We start from the raw sequence: 17259 nt of genomic DNA on the forward strand, positions 1-17259 counted from the left end.
GGAGGGCTGGGTAAAAGGAGGAGCCGCCAGCTCAGTCGCTCCGCTGCTGGGAGGGGCCGCAAAGGGACGCCCCGCCCCCGCAGGGAGTGTTTGCATATGTATCAGGGACCATAGAGATCTCTGGAGGATCTGTACTCCTAGAGGGGCCAGAGCGCCTCTTTCCTAAAGCATTTCCGTTTCCGCTAGGACATTGGCGGTTGGTGAGCATCATGGCAACGGTGGTAAGTGCTGGCGTGCGGGGAACGGAGGCGTGAAGCCGCTCCCTGGGTCTGAGGGAGGAGGGACCCGAGGACCCGGACCCCTGGGTCTGAGGGAGGAGGGGCCCGACGACCCGGACCCCTGGTCTGAGGGAGGAGAAAAGAAGGACTAGGGATCCCGGAATTCTGGGGGTTCAAGTGGTTCTTTCTGGGCTCAGTAGTCAGAACTGGCGCCGTCGTCGTTGTAGGAGCTCCGGGATCCTGTGAGGGCAACCAGCGGCCAGTTCTGCAGGCGCTGCTCTGTAGGCACATGGTGCTCGGGATCCAAGCCATCTGAGAGCCTGGGGTTGTCGATGGTGGGAATGTCACCTTAGTTCCAACGGAGAAGCGCCCGCGGGGTACTTCTCATATCGAGAGCTGAAGTCGCTTAGTGAGCTTTGAGCCGTGAGACAGTGTTGAGGACCATAAGGTTGCCTGTGGCGACCGGAAGAGGGCTGGTCAGTGGCCCACAGGCTTGGGATCTTGTCACGGGAACGTTTTGGCCATTTTCCTGTACAGCCCTTGTCACCATGTGCCTACTCACTAAACTATCTCTTGAATGTTTGACCGCATGAGTGAATGTGAACTCCATGAAGGAGCGACCAGATGCGCCGGGCCTGGCCCCAAGTACCTGCTAGTGAGAGATTTGAATGAAGAAAGGGTGTGGCTTGAGATTGAGGTTGAGCTGGGCCTCTGGATGCCTCGGCTCCCATGGTGACCGTGACGCCAGTCAAGATGGGGGGACGGGTGGCTAGAGGGCCAGGTGTACGTTTGTGCTGTTACCATGGCAAGCATTCGAAAGGGAAGTCGAAGAGAAAAGCTCACAACTCCTGAAACCCAGTTCCCGTGGGCGCGGAGGAAGTATTGGGAGTATGAGGAGATGGGGGTGCCTGCGTTTTAAAAATGACCTGTTTCCACGGGGTCACTTTACCGTGAGAGGGGAGGGCCTTGTGGAGGCCGTCCCTGGTGAGAGGTCTCTCCATGCTGGGAGAGCTAAGGGATGGCATTCCTGGGTCCATGTCTCTTTTTCCCTTGAGTAGGGCCAGAATGGGCCATGGTGTGTGTGTGGGGGGGCGGGAGGGTCTGATAGAGGCTTGGGGGCGATGTTCCCTGCTCCTCCTGAGTTCCAGCCTCCTTTGAGGAGAGTGGGTGGAAGGCCTGTGACTGTCCTGGCCCAGAAGACTCAACCCTGTGTGCTAGAGAGACGGGGCTTCCACTGGTTGGGTGCCTGCAGTGCCTCATTCAGGTGGAAGAAAAGGGGGTGGTGAGAGACCTGCGGGAAGGCAGGAGGCGTGGGGGCAGGTGGCAGAGGGAAAGGTTAGGTTAGCACACCTGCTGCTGCTGCTTTTTATATATATGTAATTTAATCCTTTTAAGTAATGAATACTATGCAGTTCACACATTTCCAAGCATACAATTTGGTGTACATTCAGAATTGTGTCCCCATCACCAGAGTCAATTCTTGATCATTTTCATCATCCCCAAAAGAAATTCCATGTCCTTTAGCAGTCACTCCCCATCTCCCTCTCCCCCCCTCAACCAACCCCAGCCCAAAGCAACTACTAATCTGCATGCTGTCTCTACCTCTATGGGACATGTCATAAAAATGGAGTTATACAACATATGGTCGTTTGTGTCTGGCTTCTTTCACTTAGCGTGATGTTTTCAGGGTTCATCATGCTATATAGCCTGTATCAGGACTTCATTCCTTTTTACGGCTGAATAATACTCCATTGTGTGGGTAGGCCACATTTTGTTTATGTCTTCATCAGTTGAAAGACATTTGAGTTGTTTCTGCATTTTTAAAATTGTGAATAGTGCTGCAGTGACTATCGAGCACAGGTTTTTGTGTGGCTCTCAGAAGAGTTCTTGAATTGTCCCACATGGTGTTTTCTTATCTTTGTCTCCAAATGAGAAGCAGGGGTAGTTGGCTTTCTCTTTGGAGAGCAGGGTACCCACAAAGCCTCAGTACACGCTTGTTGGATGAGCTCTTTTCAGAAGGACTGGACACTTCAGTGTGTCTTTTCCTCAGTCCATAAACATCACACCCCGAGGTGAACGAGAGTTGCATGCCGTGCCCCTCACGGGGCTCACAGTCTTTTGGAGTCAAGGACACCAACAGTCCCCCTGCCTGAATGTGAAATTACAAAGGGTGATCAGTACTCCAAAGAAAGACCTTTCCTCCTGCCTGTACATCCAGAAGCTCTAGGAGAGGCCAAGGGGAGGGCCTCTTGGAGGAGGTGACACCTAAGCTAATTTTTGAGAGGAGACCTGGAAATCAGGGGTACAGCATGACATTGGGTTGCGCTGGTTTCTGTCCATAAGGAGCTCACAGTTAGGGGGGACTTCGTTCACTTGGCGATAGTCTTAGGCACTGGATGTGTGCTAGGCCCTGGGGACAGAGCTGCAAGTGAGACGGGCCCAGTCCTTGTCTTCCTGGGACTCCCAGTATAGTGAGGTCGACCAGGCAGCATTAGTGGCAGATGACGGGGAAGGGTGAGAATGACCGGTAGCTGGGTGGTTGGCGAGCCCAGGAGGAGAAGGAACAAAGAGGAGTCTTGTGGGAGGTGGGCAGGATGGGCAGAGGAGGAGCTGGTGAAAGCTGGGCCCACCAGGCTCTCCTCACATGTCTTCCTGCACCCCCAGACGGCCACCACCAAGGTCCCGGAGATCCGCGATGTGACGAGGATCGAGCGCATCGGTGAGCACTAGAGCCCGCCTACCCTGCATGTCCTGACAGGCACATCTTCCCTGGGCCCCTGGAGGGAGGAGACTTCATCTCCGTCTTTCCCTCATTCCTTCCACGGGTTCACTCACGCAGTGCCTCCAAAAGAGGGGGGCTTGTCCCTGAGAGCGTGGGCTCTGGAGGCACACTGCTGCATTCTGTAAGGCCAGCTCTGCCCCTTCCAAGCTGTATGGCTGGCTGTGCCTCAGTTTCTTCATCTGCAAAATGGAGCTAAGATAGTCACACATTGTTGGTTGTAAGATTGGATAAAGCAGTCTCGGTCAAGCACTGGACATGCCTGCCCCGTTTCAGCTCTTAAAGGGCCAGGGACTGCTAGGAGTTGAGGGTACGGGGCAAGCCAGCTGCACCTGACCCCACTTCGAGGTGCTCCCAGTCAAGTACAGGGGTTGGCAAATTTTTTCTTAAATGGCCAGATAATAGATCATTTTGCAGTAGCAGTGATTCAGCTCTGCTGATTTCCCACAGGCTGCCGTTGACTGCCCCAACCAGGTGTGAGATGCGGCCTCCCGCCTTTCCTCTCACTGGCCTGCATTCCTGGGCAAGGGCCTAATCTCTCTGAGTGTCACCCCCACCTCCTTTGAACCCTGCAGGTGCTCTCAGGTGATCGCGCCAGAGCTCCCATTTTGCAGGGTTAGAGCAAATGACATTAGAACTTTAGGGCCCCTGCGTGCCGCGTAGGCCATGGGCACAAAGTAAACGTGATGGGCAGCCCTTGCGTTCCTGGTGAGATTGCGCGGTTAACCAAGTCTCCGTGCCCATAGTCCAGTTAGGGTGTCCTCCTGAGAGCAGCTCCAGGTGACTGAGCATTTACTGTGTCGAGTCGCCTGTGCGGTGGCGATTTGGTCCCTCATTTGGCCAAGAGGAAACCGGGGCTTGGAGGGGAAGCCCCTCACCTAAGGCCACCCGGTCCACAGAGCTGGCCAGTAACCGCGTCTCCTTGTTCTTTCCCTGCATGCAGGCGCTCACTCCCACATCCGGGGGTTGGGGCTGGACGATGCCTTGGAGCCACGGCAGGTAGAGCAGAGGGGCCTGGGGTGTGAAGGCAGCACCGAGGAGGCTTGGGCAGACGGTCCCCGGGGTCTGGGGAGTGTAGGGACTTGCTACTAGCTCCCAGACCCTTGGCACATGTGGAGTTTTTTGGGGTTAAAAAATTGGGGTGGAGGAGGCAAAAGAATAGCCTGTCAGTTACCTGTGCCCCTTTGGGTTTTTCCACAAGTCCCAGCCCACAGCGTCTGCTTTCTCGATTGGCCGGGAATTGCAGTGGGTACCCCAGCAGGAAGTCACCTCATTTCCTCTCCTGTCTCCCACCCCCCAGGCTTCCCAGGGCATGGTGGGTCAGCTGGCGGCCCGGCGGGCAGCCGGTGTGGTGCTGGAGATGATCCGGGAAGGGAAGATCGCTGGGCGGGCGGTCCTTATCGCCGGCCAGCCGGGCACTGGGAAGACAGCCATCGCCATGGGTAAGAGGCTTGCTGTGCTGGCGCTCTCCTGGTCTCTGCCACGTGGTGCCTCCTATTTCGGTCAGGGGTAGGGCAGGGGCAGCTTCATTTAACAGCAAACCCAAGATGGTAGTGGTTTAAATGCCCAAGGGCCCTTCTCTCACAGAGAAGAGCCTGGAGGCAGGCTCCCTCAGGCTTGCACAACAGTTCTCTGAAGTCGTCTACTTCCTGGCTCATCATCCTGCACTGGCTTCTGTGTCAGCACTGCCTCATGTTCTGAGAGGGCTGCCTAAGCTCCAGCCTCCCCATACATACTCCCAATAGCAGCAAGAGAGGGAAATGACAGTGAGGGTGTACCTAGAGGTGCCTCCCTTTAAACAGCCACTCGGGCAAAACTACACACTTTAGCTTATATCTCATCAGCCAGAATTTAATTATATGGTCAAACTGCTGCAAGGGAGGGTGGGGCATGAAACTCTTTTTTTTTTTTAATTATTTAATTTGGGTCATTGCTGCTTTATTAAGGTGGGAGTTATGGAGCTAAGGAAGAAGGGGACGATGGGATTGGGTAGACAACTGTCAGTTCTTGTTGCAAACCACAGACAATCTGCTTCTTGTTGTCCTTGTTAAACTCCCATCCGTCCTTCAAAACCCTACCGCCCCCAAAAAATAAAGCCCTCCCCAGGCATCTGCACTTGGGCGAAGCTTTCCTTGAAACCCTTTCTTCCCACAGTGAGCTCGAGTCCTCCCTCCTGGCCCTGTGCTCAGATAGTGGGGCAGGCAGGGAGACTCACGGGAACGGCCAGGCCTTCAGTTCCAACATAGCAGCCTCCACTTGGGTACCCTGGTGTCCCAGGCCGAGGACCAGACACTGGGGTGTCGGGATGACCAAGGACCTGACGTCCAGGAGCTTCCCGTCCCGGAGAGCTGTTCATGGGCACGGTCACTTCCAGGGTGACATGCGCTCCGACGGAGGCAGCACAGGACAGGAGGCCCCTGCCCTAACGGCAGGGCAGTGGCTAACGTGACAAGAAGTCAGGGAGGCTTTCCAGAGAAGTTATCCTGGACGCTGCCAGACTGTGGGGACCAAGATATCCAGGCCCCGAATTTGGCAAACCCGGCATCTTCCTCGGCCAGTCATTGACCGTTCCTCTCATGTCTCCAGGGGTGAGGCCTCCCGCAGGCCTGGCCCTGACCCAGGAGAAATCCCTCTCATGGTGAAAGACAAAGAGAAGGCCCGGAGCGCGGCGCGGTGTGCTGTGACGCCCCCGTCCCTTGCTCGTCTGTTGCGCAGATGCTTGCTGAGCTGTGTGCTGATGGTCGTGGAGAGAGCGCCAGGGAAGGCCACACCGCTTGGCGCCTCAGTCCCCTCCTCCTTAGAGAAAGGGGAATAAGATGAGGTCCTGCCTCCTGGCCAGTCAGGAGGGTTCAGTAATATCCTGCCTGAGGACACCCTCTGAGCCCTTAAGCAGGGCAGCTGGAGAGGGGGTCAGACCTTGGAGCAACAGCAGGAAACAGCCCTGTGGGCCCCAGCTCCAGGCCCGTCCTTGGGTTCCAGCAGCGTGATTTGAGCGCCAGTACCTGCCGGCCTGCCCACGCATTTCCTTCTGTGCTGAGCGCAGTCCTGTGACAGGCACATCGTGTTCATTTGTTCTGCTGTTATCCCCATTTTACAGAGTGGGAAACTGAGGCTCAGGGAGCAGGTGGGCTTCCTAAGATCACACAGTGCTAAGTGGCGGAGCGGGATTTGAACCTAGGCGGTCTGGTTCCAGGGCCAGCACTCTTAACTGTGCTTTCTCCTTGGCCCCCACCCTGCTTCTCGCCCCTGCCCCCGAGGCTGAAGAGCTCTGAGTTCGGGAAACTGAGGCTCAGCCAGCGAGGTGGCTGGGTTATAGGGTCATCCTCTAGGGAGCATGGGGACACTTCTTCCACGGCCCCTTGTCCTTCCTGTGTAAGGAAAGGTGCTGGTGTGCCGTGAGGGCACGTGGGGGGCCCGATGCCAGAACCACCCCCACCTACGCAGACCTCCTCCCCCCAGGCATGGCGCAGGCCCTGGGCCCTGACACCCCTTTCACAGCCATCGCCGGCAGCGAGATCTTCTCCTTGGAGATGAGCAAGACAGAGGCCCTGACGCAGGCCTTCCGGCGCTCGATCGGCGTGCGCATCAAGTGAGCACGGGTCCTCGCGGGGGCTTGCGGGAGGCGCTGTCCCTGAGGTCCGCCTCCTCACATCTGCTCTGGCTCAGGGAGGAGACTGAGATCATCGAAGGGGAGGTGGTGGAGGTCCAGATCGACCGGCCAGCCACGGGGACGGTGAGTCTGCTCCCGAGCCCCGGCCGTCCCAGGTCCCAGGGCGGGAGGGAGGTGTCGAGTCCACGGTGCACGCAGAATCCCCTGGAATGTCAGGGCCATCTGCACCAACAGTGGGGGCCGTCGCTTGACCGTAGTTTACTCATTCCTGAGGGACCCCACTGTCGAAACCAAGGTGGGAGAGAGAAGCAGGTAGCGGCTGACAGGCTCTCTAACCACTGTATCCGATTTGTGCAAGTTAGTACTAGAAGGCGCTTTCCACCCAGCCTGTGGGTTACCTGTGGGTTCTCTCTGTTATTATTTTAGCTGAGATATTCTAATTAGCTTTTTTATTATACAATAGATAGAAAGATATCTTTTTATTATACAATAGATAGTGTGAAATGAACGTGTCAGCTAATAAATTATTATTGGGCAATGCCCTCATAATCACTACCAACGTCAAAACTTCGTACTTGCCAGCCACCCCAGGCAGTGCCCACAGGGAAAAAAACTTTCATAATTGCTCAAGATTTATATAATATACCTGTAGTTCTCTCTCTCTCTCAGCACCCATTTATCTAACAAAGTAGACTCAAGAAAAAGGATAACTGGGATATAATTCCAGAAAACAGATTGTTAGATATGTTGGAAAAAACCTGAACGACCTTAACTGTGCTTATCTGTGGAGAGAGGATGTGGCATTTTTGTTTCCATCTTTTGGCTTGGCTGTGTTTTCTGATCTCGTGATTTAAAAAGCAAACAAAAAAACACACCTTTTTGTGGGGCCCTAAAAAAGGAACTTTTGCTATATTGTGGGACATGAGGCTTGTGTTGGTCTTAGCTGCTTCTTCTAGATGTGACTTGTCCAGTAAGTGGCAGTGCACGGTTTGCTGAGTTCTGCCGTATCCACGAGGCCATCGTGACAGCTGTGAGGGTGACACATCCACCCCGAAAGCTGCCTCTTGTCACGCCCATCCCGACGCTGTCTGAGGAGAGGCCTGGCTGGGCTGGAAGCTGGGTGGGAGCCGGCACAGGTGCCCGGGCCCTGTCTGAGCCCCGTGCTTGGCCCGTGTCCACTCCCAGGGCTCCAAGGTGGGCAAGCTGACGCTCAAGACCACGGAGATGGAGACCATCTATGACCTGGGCACCAAGATGATCGAGTCCCTGACCAAGGACAAGGTCCAGGCCGGGTGAGCGGTGTGCCTGGCAGGGCGGCGGGCGACAGGGAGCTCGGGGCCCTCCTCTCCTCACTCCCGCCCCCTCCCCCTGCAGGGACGTGATCACCATCGACAAGGCCACGGGCAAGATCTCCAAGCTGGGCCGCTCCTTCACGCGTGCGCGCGACTATGACGCCATGGGCTCCCAGGTGCTCGGGGCGTCTCCGTCTCCTCCACCCAGGGTCCAGGGCGCCTGGGTCGTCTCTCCCTGACCCCACCTCCCTGGTGCTCTTGGGACCCCCTCAGCCTGACCCTCGGACTCCGTTTCTCCCGTTGCCTGAGGTCTTTGAGGGCCTCCAGGCGGGCCCCGTCCCCTCACACTCGTGAATGCCCCTGGTCTTGACTCTTGTGTCCGGGCTTTCAGGTGACCCCTGTCCTCTCCTCCCTCCCAGCTCCTTTTCCAGGGAGCTCCGCTCACCCCCAGCTGCCCCTGTGGGCCCCCCTCATGCCTTTCTCTGCCTTTTCTCCACCCACCCCTGGGGCCCCACAGACCAAGTTCGTGCAGTGCCCGGATGGGGAGCTACAGAAGCGCAAGGAGGTGGTGCACACCGTGTCCCTGCACGAGATTGATGTCATCAACTCCCGCACCCAGGGCTTCCTGGCTCTCTTCTCGGGTGAGGCCCTCTGCCCCCCTCCCCACTGCTGTCTTCTCTCCTGCTCCGTCAGGCCGTCCCTCCTCAGCAGGGCTGGCGGGGGTGTCTCTGCCCTCTCTCCTCCTATGTTCCCTGTCGCTGTCCACTTCTCCGGGGACCTTTCCAATGCCCTGGCCCTCCTGCCACTCCATCTCTGTCCCTCTTTGCTCTGTCATGGACTTCCTGCCAGCCCTGGGTCCCTGGCTCCTCTCTGGCTCCCCCTGACGGCCACCCACTCCACCTCCTGCCTCCCACAGGCGACACAGGGGAGATCAAGTCGGAAGTCCGTGAGCAGATCAATGCCAAGGTGGCCGAGTGGCGTGAGGAGGGCAAGGCGGAGATCATCCCTGGGGTGAGGTCCCAGGCTGAGGCCGGGCTGGGGGCTGGGTCGGGGACGTAGTCATGAGGGTGAATTTGACCCTCGCCCCGATGGCCCCAGGTGCTGTTCATCGACGAGGTCCACATGCTGGACATCGAGAGCTTCTCCTTCCTCAACCGGGCCCTGGAGAGCGACATGGCACCCGTACTCATCATGGCCACCAACCGCGGCATCACCCGGTGAGCGGGCCGCCGGCGCCCTTGCACCCTGACCCCGGGTGGCAGCAGCGGGGAGCCCAGTGTGGCCACGTGAGGCAGAGATGCCCAGACCCGGGGGGCTCAGGCAGCAGGGCCTGCTTTGCCCTCCGGCGAGCCCGAGGCTGCGGGCAGGGAAGTGCAGCCGCCACACTCCTGCTGCCCTGCTCCCTGGCCCCCAGAGCTGCAGTTCTAAAAGTGTGCGCCCAGGCACCCCGGGGCGCTGTGGCCAACCCGCCAGGGCACTAAGGGGTATTTTTTAATTTTGAGGGAAGCACAGTGACATCTGTGGGACACCAGATCAAGCACTGCAATGACACTGTTTAGAGCTGATTGCTTCATCAGCGGAACCCTCAATATTTCTTTTGGCATAAGGAGGCCAAAAGGCGATGGAGCGGTTTCTGGGACACGACGGGCACGTGCTCAGCTTGGATGCTCTCCAGCTCGCTGTCCTCCCCTGGCCACGTCTCAGCCCCTAGGAAGGGCGCGGAGGTGGGGGGCGAGCAGTTCGCTGCACGGCTGTGCTCCAGGGCTCTGCCCAGCGCTCCCCAGCGCTGCTTGGGCACCTGGCCATACCTGGCTGCAGGGGAGGCTGAAGAAGGTGGCCCTGAGCCCTCTGGGCGGCGGGCAAGAAGCAGGGGTGGCTGCTGGGGCAGGGGGCAGGTGTGCCTGCCTCTGTGCTGGGCTCCTCCCTGGATTGACTGCTAGGACCCGCCAAAGAAGCCCCATTTCGCAGGACAGGACCCGCGGCAGAGAGAGGCCCAGGGCCTGGCCCAAGGCCGCGTGCCTAGGAGGGGACGAGGCTGGAATGTGATGCCAGCACCACTGGGCGCTGGGAGAGGCAGGCCCGGGGCTGGGAGCGGCTGTCCAGGCTCAGAGAAGTGGGGGCCTGCCCAAGGGGACCCGGGGGAGGGGGTGCTCGTGTTTTCTGGGTGCCGCCAAGCAGCCGCCAGGTCTGGACCCGGGGTCCAGGATGAGGCGCCCCAGGCACCTTCCCCGTGGGGCTTAGTGATGAGCAGAGCCGCAGGACCTTGAGCCAGTGATGCCGCCGTGGGTCCCGGCCTGGGGGCTGACGCGGTCGGGGAGGCAGCAGCCAGGCCGTGACGGGAGCCCTGAGCTGAAGGTTACCTGGGTTGAGGTGAGAGTGGGGGCGGAAACGTTCCGGATGGAGCCAGTGGAGAGTCGGGCCCCTGCTGGGTTCTGGGACTTCCCCTGACAAACCCCCTTCCTCTCCTTGCCCAGGATCCGGGGCACCAGCTACCAGAGCCCACACGGCATCCCCATCGACCTGCTGGACCGCCTGCTCATCGTCTCCACGTCCCCCTATAGCGAGAAAGACACGAAGCAAATCCTTCGCATCCGGTGCGGGCAGGGCTGCTGGGCGTCCACAGTGCAACCAGCTTGGAGCCTGGGGGGCAGGGCACTGTTTTACAAATGGGGAACTGAGGCCTGGGGTGGCGGGACTGGGGATCCAGGCAGCAGCCCTTGATGCCAGATGGTACCGCTGCGAGAAAGGGAAGGGGACGTACTGGTGACTGGCATGGGGAAGAGCCCGGGACAGGGGGTCTTGAGGCCCAGGTTTGCACTTCTGCCCTCTGTGGTTCTGAGAACCCAGACTGGCCCTCAGCCCTGGAGGAAGGGCCGGGGGCCCAGCCTGCCTCAGCCAGCCCTGCCTGTCCCCTGCAGGTGCGAGGAGGAGGACGTGGAGATGAGCGAGGACGCCTACACGGTGCTGACCCGCATCGGGCTGGAAACCTCCCTGCGCTACGCCATCCAGCTCATCACGGCCGCCAGCCTGGTGTGCCGGAAGCGCAAGGTCAGCCCAAGGTGGCCTGGGCGCCCAGCAGCCCTGCTCCTGGGCAGAGCAGGCCGTGCGTTCAGTCCTCAGCCCCTGCTCTTGGTGTCTCCGGGCCAGGCCCAGAGCTGGGCCCAGTCAGTGTCATTGAAGGAGAGAGGGTGCTGGAAGGTCGGTTTTACAGGTGCAGCTGAGGCTGGACAGGCTGGGCCGGCCGCGGGGAGGTGGCCGAGCCAGGTTTGAACCAGTGACCCGAGCTCCGAGTCCTGCCCTTGCCCACTTCCCTGCTGCCTGGGGATGGAGGTGGCGAGCGCTGGGGTCTGTGTGGTGGGCGCATGGGGGGTGGGGGCCCTCACTGAGGCCTGGCGCTCCCCGCAGGGCACAGAGGTGCAGGTGGACGACATCAAGCGGGTCTACTCGCTCTTCCTGGACGAGTCCCGCTCCACGCAGTACATGAAGGAGTACCAGGACGCCTTCCTCTTCAACGAGCTCAGTGAGCACCTCCTGGGGGCCGGGCCGGGCCGGGCCCCATCCTCTGGACTGCTCTGACCCCAGCCTTGCTTCCCCCACAGAAGGCGAAACCATGGACACCTCCTGAGCCGCCGGGCACCCCCGCCCCATCGCCGTCCCACCCCCGCTCCGTTTTCTACAAGTTCTGGCCCTTGATTTTGTATAAAATGGTTCTGAAGCTGGCCCCGAGCGTGCCTTGCGGCCCCGAGTCTGCAGCAAGACACACAGTGCAGGTTGAAGGAGCCTTTATTGGGAGGGGGATCAGAGCATCTGCCGGCCCAGGCGTGGGGTGGGGGGGGGCCCCTAGAGGAAGAGAAGGCCTGGGAGGTGGGGGCTGTCACAGCCCAGGGGCTGGGCTTTCGGGCCCCCACAGTCAGAGCTGCTGAGGCGGCAGGGACCGCAGCGGCAGCTGAGGGCCACAGGGAAGGAGACCACAGGGTCCACGCCCGGGGGGCAGCCGGGGAGCTGGACGGAGGCGAAGCGCAGCTCGCGGTACGTGCACACAGGCTGGGGTACAGGTGGCAGGGCGGCCGGCAGCACCCGCACCTGGAGGCCGGAAGCAGGGCACAGGGCATGCCTGAGGAGCCCCCTGCCACCCACCCGGCGCCAACTCCACCTCCCCCGCCCCGGCATTGGGGGGGCCAGGCCGCCCATCTGCCCTTGTTGGCACCCCACCCTGTGTGGGACCCCAGGGTATGGCTCCAGGTGGCCCTGCCTGGAACGGACGTGTCGGCACCCCCACCCCACCGGCCGTGCTGGCCCACTGTGGCCCCTCACCATGCTGGGGCAGTAGCCGGCACAGATGCTGGTGGTGAAGGTGACGCAGACGGGGCAGGCCTCGTTCTCGGCAGCCAGGGTGGCGTTGACGGGCCGGCACAGCGGCCGCAGGGGCCCCCTGGCCGTCCACACCCCGCTGGAGGTTAGCAGCAGCCACAGCAGCAGTCCCTGGGGCAAGGCCAGTGTCTCAGGCGCGGCCCGAGGCCTCAGAGCGGCCCCTGCCCGCCAGCGGGGGCTTTGGTCCCCTCCCCGTGCCTGTCCTCAGGGTCTAGCTCTGCCACCCAGAGGACCAGAGACAGCGGGTGCAGGTGCCCCGCCCCCGCGGGCCCTGTCCCCCTTCCCCCCCAGGAGCCTGGGGCCATCCACCTCCCCCTGCCCCGGGTCTTCGTCCCAATTGTGGCCTGGGTGCAGGGGGCAGAGCCCCAGGGCCCCGCAGTCTCACCTGGAGCGTCTCCATCCTCAGGGCTGCCCCTACCTCACCCTACCTGGTCTTATACCTGCGCCCTGTGGGGGCGGCAAGGCCACCAGGTGGCGGCAGCATGGTGGCGTAACCTGGACACTGATCCCCCCGGGGGCGGCGGCCCACAAGGCCAGGGAAGCGCAGGAGCCCTGGGTGCCCCCCCCGCAGTGAGATGTCCTCAATGACGCTGACCTCAAGCTCAGTCCTCAGGTGCTAGGGTGGTGCTGGGACCCAGGATGTGGGGTGCAGCAGGCCTTCAACTGGACCCTTCCGAGACGCTTCCCCCTGCCCTGTGCCCACAGGAGGGGCTGCCTACCCCAGACGAGCGCCTGAGGGAGCCAGCCGGAGCCCCGGGTGCCCCTCGCCTGGCCCAGAAGCCAGACAGCCCGGAGCGGTTCCCCGAAATGGACGTGCTTGGGGCTATTTAACTGTGCCCTGGTCTAAGAAGTTCCTGTCCCTTCACCGCCGGCGGTGCGGTCCCCCGCGGTCATTTCGGCACTGCCACAGCCAGGCGGGTTTCTGGGCCTCAGGTCCCCGCCAGCAGGGGCCTGGTCCCGGCCCCGCTCTGTCCCCGCTGCGCAGGGGCGCGCCGGGGTGGGGCTGGCCGGGCCTGCTCAGGCACGCGCGGGCTTCCCGCTGCCGTAGCCGGAGCTCTCGGTGCGGTAGGCCCGCGGCACGCTGTAGATGCCGGGCACGGGCTTCCAGTGGGGGCCGCCCCAGGGCGCCTCCACCGGGCAGAAACGGTCGAGCCGGCGGAGTGGGTGCAGCGGGGGGCCGTAGGACTCCTGAGCCAGGGACAGCGCCCCGCGGTGCGGCACGGCCGGCGTGGCGGGGCGCGCGCAGGGCACGCGGGGTCGGCGCGGCTGGGGCGGCCGAGAGGGGCGCGGGCAGGGCGGCTTCTGCGGGCCGTGGCCCCAGACCCGGGGCATCTCCGCCAAGCTCCAGTAGGTCAGCAGGTCCTTGCGGGGGTACCCAGACAGCTCCTTCCTGTGGAGGGCAGACACGACGTGGGCGCGGGGGCACAGCGGGATCCCCAAGCGTGGGACCCTTGAGGACTTGGCTCGTGAGCTGGCTGCAGGCCCCAACTCTGGAGGTTAGGACACCTATGTAGGATTCCAGGATGTTCCGGGACCCCTTGGGAAGTTGGGGTCCAAGGACTCGCAGCCCAGATTCCTGGGTCCTCGAGGACTAAGGACCCGGACACGGGCTTTTGCATCATTGGAAGGAGTATCTGGGGGCCCAAAGCCGCCTCCCTAGACGCCCGGGGCCCCGCGGCAGGTGCAGGACGGCCTCTCGGGCCTCTGCAGGCTTCCCTGGCGCTACAAGGGCTAGGGGCAGGGGTCTGAACCGCCTCCGCGTGTGCACGAGCCGGGGCCGCGCCTTCTGAGTCAGGGGCGCGGGCCGGGCCGCGGGGGGCGGTGCACGGCGGAGCCAGGACGCGGGCTCACTGCGGGTAGGCTCTGAAGTCCCGGGCCGAGGTGGGCAGGTAGAGCTGCTGACGGTCCAGGATCCCCTGGTCGGATACTGTGAAAGGTCGGCCGGCCAGCTCGGAGCTCCTGCCCCAGGGGATTAGAGCCTGGGGCGGGCCGGGGGAGGCGCAAAAAGAGGTCTCCCACTCGTTCCAAGCCTGCGTCCCGACCGCACACTCCGGATCCCTCTCCCCTCCGCCCGGCAGCCCTTCTGGACCCGGCCCGCACACCAGGTACCTTAGCTCCCCTCCCCAAATCAAAATCCCTACTGGCGTCTTCAAAATCCAAACCCTTCCCGGCCCGGGCAAGGGACCCAAACCCAAGTCCCCAGCCGCAAAACCTTCCCCGCCCCACCCCCAGGCCCCACCCCCAGGCCCCACCCCCAGATGCTCTGGTCCCGCCTCTGGAGCTCAGCCTCGTCCTGGGCAACAATTAATTCCCATCTCAGAGAGCCGAACCCCGCCTCCTACCCTAGCAGCACCCCCCACGCGGTCTCGGTACATTCTAGTTCTGCCCCCCGGCCCTCAGGGCAGGGCCCCCCATCACTGAGCCCCGTCCCCTCAGAGCCAGATTTCCCGACTCCAGTCCCCGCCTCCCTTTGGCCCCACCCTAAAAGGTTTGATCTCGCCCCAGACCCTTAAGCCACGCGCCAATCACAAAATTCCTTCCGGCCGCGCCAGGGCCCTGCCCTAGGGCCCTACCCCGCCCCGGCCCCGCGGCCCTGCCACCCTCCCCAGGTGCTCCAAGCTCTCCCCCACCGCGGCCCGCGCCGCCTGCCACGCCGCTACCTGGGAAGGGCCTCCGCGGTGGTGATCGGCCAGCTCCAGGGGCTGGGGCCCGACGAAGGAGGTGGCCGGCCGGGCCGGGCCGGGCCGGGCCGCGTACTGCGCCCGCGTCTCGCTGAGATGGTGCTTTGTGATCAGAGGGAGGTGCCAGCCGCGGTGTCTCAGCTGCAGGAAGGCAACACAGGGACCCGCAGAGGGCGCGGGGGACTCGAGTGCGGTCCCCAGCCCTGCCCCCTGTGCACGCAGTGTCCCAAAACCTTACCTTTTCACCTAGATCCTTGATGCCCACAGTTCGCGTGGGGTCCGCAGGCTCTGGCGCCTTGGGCTGCGCGCAGGGACCGCCGTGGGTCTTGGGCACGTGTGCCGAGCCGGTCGTCGTTTCCCACCTGCTAAGGACCTCGTCGAAAGCCCAGATGTGCGGAGCCTGCTTAGCGGCTGGGGCTAGGGGCTCTGCGACCGTGGACTGGGGTGAAGGCAAGCGACGGCAGTGAAAAAGACCCTGGCCTCCGGGACCTCCAGCCCGGTCCTCTCCCAGGCCAGGGCCAGCCCTTCCCTCCCTCCAGTTTGGGGCGTCCAGTTCCCTGGACCTTCCTCCTTGTGCGGGAGTCCAGCCCCCACCCCCCTTTTCTGTCAGCACCCAGGTGCCTGGATCTCCAGCCCCTCCTTGTTGGAACACAGGAGTCTGGGTCCCCAGTCCCCTCTCGGCCCAGAAACTAGGGTCCTCTCACCTGCACAGTGGGCGGAGGAAAGGGTGCCGGTGGGATAATGTGGTGGGCGACGCCACTGCTGGTGAGATGCCAGGCGGGCCAGGACCCCGCCCCCTCCGTCCCAGAAACGGGGGACCTGAGGGGGCCACAGCCCAGAGCTAGGGGCCGGCCAGCCATGGCCCCACCCCCGCCCCAAGGCCAAGTAGGAGCAGCTTGTTGTCGCTGTTGCCCCAGGTGACAGAACCTGCCCACAGCGGAGCCAGCCAATGGAGGACCTGCAGCCATGGGAAAGGAGAAACAGACCCAGGGACAGAGACTTCGGGAGAAGGGGGACAGACACCCAGCAAGAGGGGCACAGAATCAGAGGGGGTGACAGAGACCCAGAGAGGGACAGAGACCAAGAGAAGAGGAACAGATACCAGAGGGAGGGGGCAGAGTTGGGGGGGGGCGGTCAGAGACCACTCAGCACCGAGGGAATCCATGAGAAACAACCCAGCCCCCTTTCCCACTGAGCCGCGCCGGGGATTACAGCCAGGGTGCCAGCCCTCTTGGTTGCCTCCTCCCTCTGCCAGGCCTGCCCACCTCCTGGGTAACGATTTCCAGACCTCCCAGAGGCTGCCCCGTGCTCTCGCGCCGCCCTGGCCCCGTGTGCGCCGGAGGAGGCAGCCTCTGCTGTCCGGCCTGCCTTTGACTTGGCTGAAAACTTCCACCTGGCGACGGGAGTGGGCGAAGACAAGCGCCCGCAGAAAAACCCTGACGCCGGGAGGGAGGGAGGCAGAACGCGATTCGAGGAGAAAGAAATACGAGAGTGGGTGAGACACGGCGAGTGAGAAAGAGACAGGGACAGAGAGAGAGCTACGGACCAGAGACAAGAAACACAGGAGGACAGAAAGGGAGGTGGGGCCAGCAAGGGAGGCAGGGGGGCCAGAGCCCCGGAAGGCAGGATGGAGAAACGGAGGCAGAGAGCCCCCTGCCTGCTCCCGCTCCTTCTCAGGGGCCAGGCTGTGCGGGCAGGGGAAGGAGGAGGCCCTGACCAAGGCCGGGGCGGTGCTAAAAGACCACATGAGTGTGTGCGTTTGCGTGTGTGTCGGGCATGTGTGTTGGCAACAGGGGTGAGGCTCTGGAGTGGGGGGTGTAGGGTCTGCCCACAGCTTCACCCCACTTCAAGGATCTTTCCGTCAAGGCCTCTGCCTTCTCTACCCCTCTTATCTCATCCCACCAACCTCACGCCCTACTCAAGCCAGACAATGTTGAGATCTACTTCTTTCTTTCCCAATGTGGGATAAAGGTGGGGGCAAGAAACTGGACTCTTCAGCATCCTGACCTCGTAGCATCCAACTTGCTTGTGCTCCCCCTGTGACGGGTGACTCACTGCCTTACAAAAGAGATCCAGACTTCTAAGCCAATGCTTGCCCCCTTCTAACCAAGACTTCTCATTCAAGTCCTAGATCCCACATACTCCAAGGTGGGAGGCCCACGGGGTGCCTTCCATGGGCCATCATCTTTAGCTGTTGCTTGCATGTTCCAGTGTCTAGGTGGCCCCACCTACTTCTTGACTCTCCCTTTCTTGACCCTCTCTCCAGGGTGGGTTAAGCAGTGTCCTCTGAATATGAGTTGTCAGCAAC

At 61.7% G+C, this 17259-nt stretch overlaps 3 protein-coding genes across 4 annotated transcripts; 1 reads left to right on the forward strand and 2 right to left on the reverse strand.

Moving 5' to 3' along the window:
- Positions 1-88: 88 nt before the first annotated feature.
- RUVBL2 (RuvB like AAA ATPase 2) lies at positions 89-11619 on the forward strand. Of its 2 annotated transcripts, XM_058280553.2 has the most exons (15): positions 89-221; positions 2883-2937; positions 3941-3996; positions 4298-4439; positions 6457-6586; positions 6664-6730; positions 7793-7899; positions 7982-8075; positions 8417-8540; positions 8816-8910; positions 8998-9116; positions 10374-10493; positions 10818-10947; positions 11305-11419; positions 11499-11619. In XM_058280553.2, exons 1-15 carry the CDS (start codon positions 210-212, stop codon positions 11522-11524), a joined length of 1392 nt encoding a protein of 463 aa, XP_058136536.1. In that variant the 5' UTR covers positions 89-209; the 3' UTR covers positions 11525-11619. The 2 variants fall into 2 exon arrangements, with proteins under 2 accessions (XP_058136536.1, XP_071065480.1); XM_071209379.1 differs by lacking the exon at positions 3941-3996 and having other exon boundaries at positions 190-221.
- A 45-nt stretch (positions 11620-11664) lies between these two features.
- On the reverse strand, positions 11665-13097 carry LHB (luteinizing hormone subunit beta; the record flags this gene model as incomplete). Its single annotated transcript, XM_058279143.2, has 3 exons — positions 11665-11982; positions 12214-12381; positions 12990-13097. Coding segments are annotated over 3 exons (519 nt in total), but the record flags the coding sequence as incomplete, so codon positions are not given.
- SAXO3 (stabilizer of axonemal microtubules 3) lies at positions 13097-17239 on the reverse strand. Its single transcript, XM_004448124.4, has 5 exons — positions 15656-17239; positions 15190-15390; positions 14931-15092; positions 14122-14249; positions 13097-13660 (listed from the first exon to the last, which is right to left on the reverse strand). Exons 1-5 carry the CDS (start codon positions 15917-15919, stop codon positions 13288-13290), a joined length of 1128 nt encoding a protein of 375 aa, XP_004448181.2. The 5' UTR covers positions 15920-17239; the 3' UTR covers positions 13097-13287.
- Positions 17240-17259: the final 20 nt, after the last annotated feature.

Source organism: Dasypus novemcinctus, chromosome 18 (assembly GCF_030445035.2).
Source record: "Dasypus novemcinctus isolate mDasNov1 chromosome 18, mDasNov1.1.hap2, whole genome shotgun sequence".
NCBI classification, from domain to species: domain Eukaryota; kingdom Metazoa; phylum Chordata; class Mammalia; order Cingulata; family Dasypodidae; genus Dasypus; species Dasypus novemcinctus.